General features: G+C 68.3%; 1 protein-coding gene across 8 annotated transcripts in view; it reads left to right on the forward strand.

The window, feature by feature from the left end:
• EBF4 (EBF family member 4) overlaps positions 1-12,160 on the forward strand; it is a 95,679-nt gene that overhangs the window by 15,632 nt on the left and 67,887 nt on the right. For 7 of the 8 annotated variants that reach the window (XM_077814727.1, XM_077814730.1, XM_077814728.1 and 4 more), the window contains exons 2-6: positions 1,173-1,329; positions 2,533-2,596; positions 4,630-4,685; positions 5,041-5,114; positions 7,353-7,421. In XM_077814727.1, coding sequence (XP_077670853.1) covers positions 1,173-1,329; positions 2,533-2,596; positions 4,630-4,685; positions 5,041-5,114; positions 7,353-7,421 — 420 coding nt within the window. The remainder of the gene's footprint in view (positions 1-1,172; positions 1,330-2,532; positions 2,597-4,629; positions 4,686-5,040; positions 5,115-7,352; positions 7,422-12,160) is intronic. The other variant, XM_077814729.1, reaches the window with a different exon arrangement.

Here is a 12,160-nt window from a genome sequence, read left to right on the forward strand (position 1 = left end):
CTTGTGTGTCTTTCCTGAGTGAGCCATTAACGTTGTTTGGCCTTTTTATGGTTGTACCTGAAAGGCTGCTTGTGGGTGTTTTCAGCCTCACAACACATTCCAGTAACACATACAGAGCCAAACTCCATAACTTCACACACGTCGGTAGCGCATACCGTCCAACGAGATACGACTGTCTAGCAGACCAAGACTTGTACAGTGACACCTCACAAGGCAGACTTTGTACAAAACATGTCCTAATTGCATGCCAGTGGTGAATATTGGGGTGCCAGGGTGTCACAGCTCTGGTGATTGGTGCTCTGCTGGGACAGCCAGGGCTCCCAGGCCATGGGGCAGGATGTACCGTGTCTAGCCAGGCAGGGGGAGCTCAGCCATATGTTCTGGCTTTTTCGACATGCCTCAGCAATGGTCACTGGGCTCTCCTGGGCTCTCTCCCACCCTGGTTCTGGATGCAGGCTTGTGGCAGGGGGCTGTGGTGGTCTCTGGGGGCCCGTTCACTCAGGGCAGCTGTGGTGGGTGTGGGGGGAGAAGCCTCTATCACTACCAGAGCCTCCGCCCCGCTGCATCATACTCACCAGCCACGCATTGGTTAAGTCAGGCCTCGGCCGTGCTAGGTGCTGCATGGGGCAGACCCAGCCCATGCACCTCCCGCCTTGTGGCCAGGGTCTGTGTAGCCCCGATGGGCACGGGGGGGGGGGGTGAGGCGGACGACAGAGCCCAGGCTGTGCTCGGGAGAGGAAGGGTGGGCCCAGCGGACGGGGAGACCCACTCGCTAGGACTGTGGGTGTCTGGGAGTAGTGTCATGCCAGCTGTAACGTATCCATCGCCAGCAGCGAGGTGCCTGGACACCCTGGGGAGGGGGCCGGCCAGGGTGTTTCTCTGCAGCCGGCGTTGGGCCAAGGCAGAGCAGGGAGCTGTGGGGCAGCCAGGGGGACAGGGTTTGACCAGGTGGGGCCTGTGAGGGGCAGTGCAGAGAGCTGGGGGGCAGCGAGGGGGAGGGGTCTGGGCAGGCAGGGCCTGCGAGGGGGAACCCAGGGGTCCCGGGGGGAGCTGGGCGGGGGAGGCTGGTGGAGCCCGCGGCAGGGACACCGGGCCCTGGGAGTGAGGGGTGGGCACGGCTGGGGGGGCCCGGTGGGCATCTGGCACTCAGCACCCTGCGCTCTCCCTTGCAGCGGGGTGGGCCTGGCCCGCGCCCATTTCGAGAAGCAGCCGCCCTCCAACCTGCGGAAATCCAACTTCTTCCACTTCGTGCTGGCCATGTACGACCGGCAGGGGCAGCCCGTGGAGATCGAGCGCACCTCCTTCATCGACTTCGTGGAGAAGGACAGGGTGAGAGCCCGCCCTGCCCCCTCCTTGTGGCCAGCGTCGCCCCCGCCCCCTCCCCATGGCCAGCCCTGCCCCCACCCTGGCCCCGCTCCTGTCCCATGGTCAGCCCCGCCTCCGCCCTGTGCCTCACCCCCACCCCATGGCCTACGCCACCCCCGTTAGGGTTGCCAGGTGTCTGGTTTTCGACCTGAATGCCTGGTGGAAACGGGACCCCAGCGGCTCCGGTCAGCACTGCTGACCAGGCCGCAAAAAGTCCAGCTGGCGGCGCAGCGAGGCTAAGGCAGCTCCCTGCCTGCCCTGGCTCTACGTGGCTCCCGGAAGCAGTGGCATGTCCCCCTCCGGCTCCTAGGCCTAGGGGCAGCCAGTGGGCTCCATGAACTGCCCCTGCCCCAAGCGCCGGCTCTGCAGCGCCCATTGGCCAGGAACCGTGGCCAATGGGAGCTGTGGGGGCGGCGCCTGCGAACAGGGCAGCGTGCAGAGCCGCCTGGCCGTGCTTCTGCATAGGTGCCGGAGGGGGGACATGCCGCTGCTTTCGGGAGCAGCTTGAGGTAAGCGCTGCCCGAAGACCTTACCCTCCCCCTATCCCCTCACACCCCAGCCCCCTGACCCAGCCCTGATCCACCTCCCACCCTCCAAATCCCTCGGTCCCAGCCTGGAGCCCCCTCCTGCACCGCAAATTGCTCATCCCTGGCTCTACACCAGAGCCTGCACCCCCAGCCCAGAGCCTGTACCCCCCCACACCCCAACTCCTTGCCTCAGCCCGGAGCCCCCTCCTGCACTCCAAACCCCTCATCTCCAGCCCCACCCCAGAGCCCCAGCCGGAGCCTTCACCCCCCCACACACCCCAACCCCCTGAGCCAGCCCAGTGAAAATGAGCGAACGCATGAGGGTGGGGAGAGTGAGCAAGTGGGGGGGGGGATAGAATGAGTGGGGAGTCCAGCCCCAGCCTCCCGCTCAGACCCATCCCCCAAGGGGGCCAAGACCCCCCCAAACTCACGTCACGGGCGGGGGACCCTGTGCAGCCGGCAGATCCTCAGCCCATCCCACCCCGTCCTCCTGCGAGGTGGAGGCCACGCCAGCTCGGGCGGGGGCGGGGGCTGGAGGGGGGGGCAGATAGCTGTGTCCCAGGTACCCCGGAGGAGGGGGGGGCCAAGGGCTCGGCTCCCTGCGAACGGCCAACGTCCGACCTGCTGTCTCCCTCCCCAGGAGCAGAACGGTGAGAAAACCAACAACGGCATCCACTACCGCCTGCAACTGCTGTACAGCAATGGTAGGGGCCGGGGGGCTGCGGGGCTGGGGGCCTGGGAGACAGGGGCTGCGTTGCAGGAGGGCGGGGGGCAGGGATTATGGGGCCAGGGGACTATGGGGGATGGGGGCTACAGAGCAGGGGGGCTGCAGGGCCGGGGGCTACGGGGAAGGGGGGCTGTGGGGCCGAGGGGCTGCAGGGCCGGGGGCTACGGGGCAGGGGGGCTGTGGGCCCGGGGGCCTGGGAGACAGGGGCTGCGTTGTGGGGGGCAGGGGTTATGGGGCCAGGGGACTATGGGGGATGGGGGGATGGGGGTTACAGAGCAGGGGGGCTGCGGGGCCAGGGGCAGGGGGCCGGTGGCAGGGGTTATGGGGCTGGGGGTCAGGAGGCCAGGGAGCAGGGGGGTGGGGGGCAGGGGTTATGGGGCCAGGGGACTATGGGGGATGGGAGGATGGGGGCTACAGAGCAGGGGGCCTGTGGGGCAGGGGCTGGGGGTAAGGGAGCTTGGAAGCAGGGGCTAGGGGGCTGGAGGGCAGGAGGCTGTGGGATCAGGAGGTTTTGGGGCCGGGGCCTCAACACCATGTATGGCACCCAGGACTGACTCCCTGCCGCAGCCCAGCACCTGCGGTCCCGTCCCCCTCTCCTGTCTGTCCTGCCTCCAGAGGGGCCGGATGGGTCTCCTGCCTCCCCATCGATGTGCCGAGCTGCACGTTCTCAGCTGCTGAACTCCCCGGACAGTGGCCTAGAACTACAGGGGAAATAGCATCGCCTGGGGGGGTCCTGGAGTATGCGGGGGCTGCGGGTCGGGAGTGAGGGGCACCGGCAGAGCTGCGGGTTGCGGGGAGCCCAGGGCTGGGGTAACGGGGGCTGCGGGTCGGGAGTGAGGGGCACCGGCAGAGCTGCGGGTTGCGGGGAGCCCAGGGCTGGGGTAACGGGGCTGCGGGTCGGGAGTGAGGGGCACCGGCAGAGCTGCGGGTTGCGGGGAGCCCAGGGCTGGGGTAACGGGGGCTGCGGGTCGGGAGTGAGGGGCACCGGCAGAGCTGCGGGTTGGGGGGAGCCCAGGGCTGGGGTAATGGGGCTGCGGGTCGGGAGTGAGGGGCACCGGCAGAGCTGCAGGTTGGGGGGAGCCCAGGGCTGGGGTAATGGGGCTGCGGGTCGGGAGTGAGGGGCACCGGCAGAGCTGCGGGTTGGGGGGAGCCCAGGGCTGGGGTAACGGGGGCTGCGGGTCGGGAGTGAGGGGCACCAGCAGAGCTGCGGGTTGAGGGGAGCCCAGGGCTGGGGTAACGGGGGCTGCGGGTCGGGAGTGAGGGGCACCGGCAGAGCTGCGGGTTGAGGGGAGCCCAGGGCTGGGGTAATGGGGCTGCGGGTCGGGAGTGAGGGGCACCGGCAGAGCTGCGGGTTGAGGGGAGCCCAGGGCTGGGGTAATGGGGCTGCGGGTCGGGAGTGAGGGGCACCGGCAGAGCTGCGGGTTGAGGGGAGCCCAGGGCTGGGGTAATGGGGCTGCGGGTCGGGAGTGAGGGGCACCGGCAGAGCTGCGGGTTGCGGGGAGCCCAGGGCTGGGGTAACGGGGGCTGCGGGTTGGGAGTGAGGGGCACCGGCAGAGCTGCGGGTTGAGGGGAGCCCAGGGCTGGGGTAACGGGGGCTGCGGGTCGGGAGTGAGGGGCACCGGCAGAGCTGCGGGTTGCGGGGAGCCCAGGGCTGGGGTAACGGGGGCTGCGGGTTGGGAGTGAGGGGCACCGGCAGAGCTGCGGGTTGAGGGGAGCCCAGGGCTGGGGTAACGGGGGCTGCGGGTCGGGAGTGAGGGGCACCAGCAGAGCTGCGGGTTGAGGGGAGCCCAGGGCTGGGGTAACGGGGGCTGCGGGTCGGGAGTGAGGGGCACCGGCAGAGCTGCGGGTTGCGGGGAGCCCAGGGCTGGGGTAACGGGGCTGCGGGTCGGGAGTGAGGGGCACCGGCAGAGCTGCGGGTTGCGGGGAGCCCAGGGCTGGGGTAACGGGGGCTGCGGGTCGGGAGTGAGGGGATCAGTGGCCAGGTGAGAATGTCTCCTCTCCCCCGCGCAGGGCTGCGGACGGAGCAGGATCTCTACGTGCGGCTCATCGACTCCATGTCCAAGCAGGTAACGCTGCCCGCTGGGGACAGTGCAGGGGGAGGTTGGTCCGGGCTGGGGGCTGGGGGTTCAGGCCGGGTCACCCCCCACCCCTCCCAGTAACTCCTGTGCCTCTGAGGTGCCACCCAGCCCCCGCCGGGCCTGCATCTCGGGCCCTCTTCTGCCCCCAGGGCTTCCCCCGCAGCACCCGTGTCCTTCCCCGCGGCCCGCTGGCCGGGCAGCTCCCGGTTTGCTCCGTTCCCGCGGGGGCTCTGAGACGCTTGGTGCCGGGTCAGAGCCGCCCCCCGGCCGGTGCCCATTGCGATCAGAGCCCCCACGGGCTGCGTGCTGGCAGAGCCCCTCACCCGGCTCTCTCTCCCGCCAGGCCATCATCTACGAGGGGCAGGACAAAAACCCCGAGATGTGCCGCGTGCTGCTGACCCACGAGATCATGTGCAGGTAGGTGCCGGGCTCTGCCGCGGGGCCGGCGGGGCAGCGAGAGCGCGTGGGGCCACGGCCCCCCACGGCCCCCGTCCAGCCACTCGCGCGGCTGCAGGAGCCGGCCTGCGGGCCCAGCACGCACTGCGCAGGCCGCCGGTGGGGGGCACTGCCAGCCCAAGCTGCCGGGGCCCAGCGCACTGGCCTCAGCCGCCCTCCTCTCTCCGGCTCAGCGTTCCCACCGCGGTGCCCCCGGGGGCCCCCCAGGCGGGGCGGGAACGCAGGGCACCTGCCGAGGGTGGTGGAGGCAGAGCCGGGGCTGGGTTGTTGGGCGTTGTCACGGAGTCCTCGGGCGATGCCCTGGAACGGCCCCCTACCGAGCCAGGCCGGACTCTGGGGAGTCTCCTCTCGGGGAGCAGCCTGTCTGCAGGACACACGGCTCCCCCGGCTTCCACCTTCCTGGGTCTGACCCCGGAGCATTCGCCATCCTCCGCCCCTCCCTGCGCTTCCCACAGCCAGTCCGCCCAGGCGGGGTCCTGGGGAAGCCAGAGGGTCCTGCCCCCCAACTCCGCAGTCAGACGTGACTCTCAGCCAGCCAGGAAAACAGAAGGTTTATTAGACGACAGGAACATGGTCTAACACAGAGCTTGTAGGTGCAGAGAACGGGACCCCTCAGCTGGGTCCATTTTGGGGGGCAGTGAGCCAGACAACCCCGTCTGCACTTCACTCCATGTCCCAGCCAGCCCCCAACTGACTCACCCTCCAGCCCCTCCTCCTCTGGGCTTTGTCCCTGTCCCCGGCCAGGAGGGCACCGGATTCCTTTGTTCTCCAGCCCTTTAGCTCTCACCTTGCAGGGGGGGAAGGGCCCAGGCCATCCGTTGCCAGGAAACAGGGTGTTGGCCATTCTCTGTGTCCAGACCCCTGCACACACCTGCCCTCTAGGGCTCTGCAATGATCCTACACCCTTACCCCACCACCTAGAGACTTAAGAACTGCCTAGGGGAAACTGAGGCACCCCCACACTATTCAGAGGAAACATTAAGAACAGTCCTGCTTCGTCACAGGCGCGTTGGTGGGAGGCAGGGGGCAACTGGGGGGCGTCCGTGCCTGGCAGGCCGACAGAGCCGAGCTTCCCTGCCCGGAGCACCGCCCTGGAGCACTGGAGGCCCGTGTCTCCCGGCCGGCTGCACGCGGGCAGGGTGGGGGGGCAGCGAGCCCGCGGGGCCGGGAGTGTCTCTCCCCCAGCTGCGTCTCCGCGTGGTCCCTGGTGCCCCATTAGAGCTGCCTTGTTTATGGCGCTCGTGCTCGGTGTTTGTGGGAATTAGCGGCTGTGTCAGCACCGGCTTTCCCAGCTAATTGATCTCCAGGAACCTCACTAATGATCTCGGGGCTCAGGGAATAGGGGCAGCCTCCCGCTGGGTTGTTTATCCCTCGTCTCCATCCCAGCCCTGTTTTCGGTGCCTGGAGACCCAGGGGCCAGGCCGCAGCTCCCGGCCTCAGCCAGCCCTGACCATGGCTCCAGCTGCGACTGGGGGCCGGGCTGGGGGTGGGGGGCAAAACCTCTCCCTGCAGGGCCAGCGGTTCAAACCCACCTGGCTGGCAGCGAGCGGGCACCAACGCCCCCCCCCACTTACCCAGCGCTCGGGGTGTGTAGCTAGAGGGGCGCAGCAGGACGCGGGGGTCTGAGCGCCCCCAGCAGACAAGCCTCTCGATTGGTGCTTTGCCCCCAGGCTGGGAAGGGGCGTGGGTCACCCAGGCTCACAGCAGGGCCCGAGAGCACCCCCAGAGCTGTGCGGGGACCAAGACACCTGCTGCCACCCTAGGAACAGCGCTCCTGGCCCTCAGGGCACCCCCCAGCTCTCTGGGGCCTCCCACAGGGGTCTTGGCGTCTGGGTGCTGCCCCATACAGGCTCCCCACAGTCCTGGCTATGCTCCCTCCACGGGGCAGAGCCTGAGCCTGTGTGCTGCGGGCCTGGCTCTGGTGGGGGGGGGGGGCATTCGTGAGGGGTGTCAGGGGGAAGGGGATTGGAGAAGCGGGGGGCAGAGTGGCGGGGAAGGGCAGGGGGAAGAATGGGGGGAGGGGGTGGGGGAAAGGTACGGAGATGGGACAGGCAAGGGGATGGGGGGCTCCTAGCCTGGGCCACCCTGTCCCCCTGCCCCCATCAGCCGTCCCTGGGGGTGGGAGGGGCGCCAGGCCCTGGGGGTGCAGGTTCTCCTCCCCCACTCACCCCGACTTCTCTCCCCCTCGCGCCGGCCCAGCCGCTGCTGTGACAAGAAGAGCTGCGGGAACCGCAACGAGACGCCCTCCGACCCCGTCATCATCGACAGGTGAGCGGGCCCCGCGTGCCGTGCCCTGCACCAGGCCATGGGACTCCTGGGGTCCTGTCCCCGTGCACCATCCCCAGCGCGCCGACAGGCCGTGGGACCCCCCAGACTGTCCCAGGGTCCTGGCCCCACACGCCATCCCCAGCACCCCACCAGGCCATGGCACTCCCTCCCCCACGACCGTCCTGGCCCTGTGGGCTGGATCCCGTCAGGCGGGGCTCAGTGCTGGGGCCTGACCCCGCCAGCGGCTGAGCACCCTCAGCACAGCCAGTGGGGGGAGCTGGGCACAGGCTTGGGCCCCGAAAGACTGGCGGGCACCTGGCTTGGCTGAGCTGGGGGGTGGTGCCTGGAGCCCCGTCCTCTCCCTTCCCCGCTGCCTCGGGATGCCCTCAGCTGCGTCTCCCCGGTCCCTGGGCTGTGTGGCTGTCTCCTCCCTGGACTGGGCCCCGCGCTGTCTGGCTCCGTTCAACCCCTCGTCTGCTCCTGCCCGCTGGCGTCGTGGCTGGCCGGGTGCAGAAAGGGTGACTGCAGGATGGGGAAATCGGGAGTTCCTGGGTCCAGCCTGGCTACTGCCCTGCTCCATGCCGCGGTCCCCGCAGCTGTAAATTGGGTGTGCTGATGTAGTCCTACGCTCCTGGGGCTGTGCAGTGAAATGCGTTAAGGCTGGCCAGTGGCCCTTGGGCAGGAGAGGCTGGGACGTCTGTTCTCACCCAGCACGTCTGGCCTGTGGAACTCACTGCCACAAGAGAGCCCTGAGGCCAAGAGCTTTGCAGGATCCCAGGGGAGCAGGCCTTGGCATCGACAAGGAGAACGCCCAGTTACATTGAGGGGGCAAGGCATGGGGATGTAACTCCTGCTGCTACTGGACACCAGCCACCCTCCCGCCTCCGGGCCTGGGATGAAACCCCCCTGGGGCAGGTTATTCCATAATTGGCCATTGTGGGATTTCTTGGGGTGTCCGATGCAGGCTGCTATCAGACAGGATACTGGACTGGACTAGCCAGACTCTGTGTGTGACTGCACGCTGTTGGAACTGTTCTGCTCTGTGTCATAGGCCCTATACTGCCAATAGCAGCGATTCTCTGTTATCTGCAGCAGCAGGAGAAGCGGGGTTCCGTCCCTGCTGTTGCTGTTCAGTGCCTCCAGCATGGGCATCGTGCCAGCTCTGGGCTGCGTCCTAGGGGCCCATGGCTTTGCTATATGCTGGGGACGGGGCGCCAGCATGTGTGACATTTGGCGAGGACATTCCCTGACTGCCAGCGCAGACAGCAGGGGAGAGCTGGCCTGGGAGCACGAGCCAGATCTGTGCTCCCCCTTCCCGGTGCCGCCACTCCCCCGTGCACCGCGTCTCGTCCCCAGCGTGTTCCCCTGGAGCAGAACTGTCCCCTGCCAGCTCCGGTTTCCTGCGTGGACGGCTGCAGTGCCCAGAGCCACGCTGCAGTGATGCTGCATAGCGGCCATTTCCCTCTGAACAAACCGGCCCGTCCAGGCGACGTGCCATGGGGCTGGTGCCTCCCGGCAGCACCCAGATACCTGTGCGCCCCTACTGTGAATGGGCCGGGGGGGCGGGGAGAGGTGGTGACTCGGGGGAAGAGACCTGGGTCACAGAGCCCCTTCCTGCATTCAGACCCCAGACGGCTCAGGAGCTCGCAAACCTGGGTCAGCAGGAAGGGTTGAGGGGCAGTGGGGGGGCACTTGCCATCTGTCCCACTCGGCTCCCTGCCTCCCGGGAATAAGCAGGGCTGTAAATTCCCCCATTAAAACAGTCTCACCCCAAAGGCCTCTAAGCCTCAGGCTCCCCTGGAAGCCCGAGAGGAGGCGGAGAGCGGGCCGGGGGAACCTCGGGGCTCTGGGGAGTGAACGCCTGCTTCATTGGTGGGCCGAGCTCTGCATTGCCAGCTCCAGCCCCGGTTTCGAGGCTTGGCCTGGGTTCTTTATGCAGGGCTGGGTCTGCGCCCGCCCCGGCTTGGGGCCCAAAGCTGGTCCATAAATCGGGCAGACAAGGAAGCCCCTGTCCCCGCCACAAACTATTAGCATCAGCTGCCTCCATAGTGGCTAATGGGCTGAATTCATGGTGTCGTCCCAGCCACGGCTGCTCGCAAATTAGGTGGTGCTTTGTAAATCGCCCTGGCCTCTCGCTGCCCCACACGCAAGGCGACGGCTCTGTGTCAGAGCCTGCATGGGGCTGGCTGGCCGGTCGAGGGGCCCGTGGGCTAGGGATTGTGGCAGGAGCCTGTCGAGGGGTACTCGGGACCCTAGGAATCAGAGGCAGCAAGGGTGTTTGGGCCAGGTGAGCTTGCTCAGTTCACGCATTAGATCAGCTCCCGGTTCTGGGTGTTTGGGTCAGGGGAGGTCCCTCAGGCCCTGCATTGGATCGGATGCGGAGTGGAGCCAGGTCCCTCAGGCCCTGCATTGGATCGGATCCAGGTGGAGCCAGGGCCCTCAGGCCCTGCATTGGATCGGATGCGGGGTGGAGCCAGGGCCCTCAGGCCCTGCATTGGATCGGATCCAGGTGGAGCCAGGGCCCTCAGACCCTGCATTGGATCGGATCCAGGTGGAGCCAGGGCCCTCAGGCCCTGCATTGGATCGGATCCAGGTGGAGCCAGGGCCCTGAGGCCCTGCATTGGATCGGATCCAGGTGGAGCCAGGGCCCTGAGGCCCTGCATTGGATCGGATGCGGGGTGGAGCCAGGGCCCTCAGGCCCTGCATTGGATCGGATGCGGGGTGGAGCCAGGGCCCTCAGGCCCTGCATTGGATCGGATGCGGGGTGGAGCCAGGGCCCTCAGGCCCTGCATTGGATCGGACCCAGGTGGAGCCAGGTCCCTCAGGCCCTGCATTGGATCGGACCCAGGTGGAGCCAGGTCTCTCAGGCCCTGCATTGGAGCAGATGCGGGGTGGAGCCAGGGCCCTCAGGCCCTGCATTGGAGCAGATGCGGGGTGGAGCCAGGGCCCTCAGGCCCTGCATTGGATAGGATGCGGGGTGGAGCCAGGGCCCTCAGGCCCTGCATTGGATCAGATCCAGGTGGAGCCAGGTCTCTCGGGCCCTGCATTGGATCGGATGCGGGGTGGAGCCAGGTCTCTCAGGCCCTGCATTGGATCGGATCCAGGTGGAGCCAGGTCCCTCAGGCCCTGCATTGGATCGGATGCGGGGTGGAGCCAGGTCTCTCAGGCCCTGCATTGGATCGGATCCAGGTGGAGCCAGGTCTCTCGGGCCCTGCATTGGATCGGATCCAGGTGGAGCCAGGTCCCTCAGGCCCTGCATTGGATCGGATGCGGGGTGGAGCCAGGTCTCTCAGGCCCTGCATTGGATCGGATGCGGGGTGGAGCCAGGTCTCTCAGGCCCTGCATTGGATCGGATGCGGGGTGGAGCCAGGTCTCTCAGGCCCTGCATTGGATTGGATCCAGGTGGAGCCAGGTCTCTCGGGCCCTGCATTGGATCGGATGCGGGGTGGAGCCAGGTCCCTCAGGCCCTGCATTGGATCGGATCCAGGTGGAGCCAGGGCCCTCAGGCCCTGCATTGGATCGGACCCAGGTGGAGCCAGGGCCCTCAGACCCTGCGCGGATTAGTCCCCGGAGCCGAGGTTCGGGGCGCTGACCCTGCCTGTGTCTCCCCCAAGTGGGGTTTCCCCGGGGAGGTTTGCCTGATGAGACGTCAGTCTTGTCGCCTGCTTGGAGCCCCTTCCGCAGGGACACAAGCCGCATACTCGAAACCAGGTTCCCTCCTGGCTCCCTCCCTCCTGCTCGCGGCAGCCAGGCAGCCAGACGCGGCAGATGGTGGAAGTGACATTTGCCGTCAGCGCCGCACTTTCACTGCAAATAAAACAAATAAATAACACAAACAACAAGGAGCTGCTTGAATTAGCCAAATGGGGACTGTGTGTCACCGCCGTCCTGCTGCCCTGGGATGCGACAGCCTCACCGAGCGTGGGACACGCGCCACGCGGGGCTAAGACACGCCCGGACACAGACACGGCATCCACGCGACACACACAGAGACACCGACCAGACACCCCCGGCCCCCCCCGGTCCAGACATAGCCAGGCCGTGCCCACACAAACGTCACGGAACCCGCCGCGCCCCCGCCCCGTAGGGACCCAGACGCCGCCGGCTCGGAACCCGCCGCACCCCCGTCCCGTACGGACCCAGACGCCGCCGGCTCGGAACCCGCCGCGCCCCCGCCCCGTATGGACCCAGACGCCGCCGGCTCGGAACCCGCCGCGCCCCCGCCCCGTAGGGACCCAGACACCGCCGGCTCGGGAACCCGCCGCGCCCCCGCCCCGTAGGGACCCAGACACCGCCGGCTCGGGAACCCGCCGCGCCCACGCCCCGTACGGACCCAGACGCCGCCGGCTCGGAACCCGCCGCGCCCCGCCCCGTAGGGACCCAGACGCCGCCGGCTCGGAACCCGCCGCGCCCCGCCCCGTACGGACCCAGACGCCGCCGGCTCGGAACCCGCCGCGCCCCCGCCCCGTAGGGACCCAGACACCGCCGGCTCGGAACCCACCATGCCCCCGCCCCGTACGGACCCAGACACCGCCGGCTCGGAACCCGCCGCGCCCCCGCCCCGTAGGGACCCAGACGCCGCCGGCTCGGAACCCGCCGCGCCCCCGCCCCGTAGGGACCCAGACGCCGCCGGCTCGGAACCCGCCGCGCCCCCGCCCCGTAGGGACCCAGACGCCGCCGGCTCGGAACCCGCCGCGCCCCCGCCCCGTAGGGACCCAGACGCCGCCGGCTCGGAACCC

Source organism: Eretmochelys imbricata, chromosome 4 (genome assembly GCF_965152235.1).
Source record: "Eretmochelys imbricata isolate rEreImb1 chromosome 4, rEreImb1.hap1, whole genome shotgun sequence".
NCBI lineage: Eukaryota > Metazoa > Chordata > Testudines > Cheloniidae > Eretmochelys > Eretmochelys imbricata.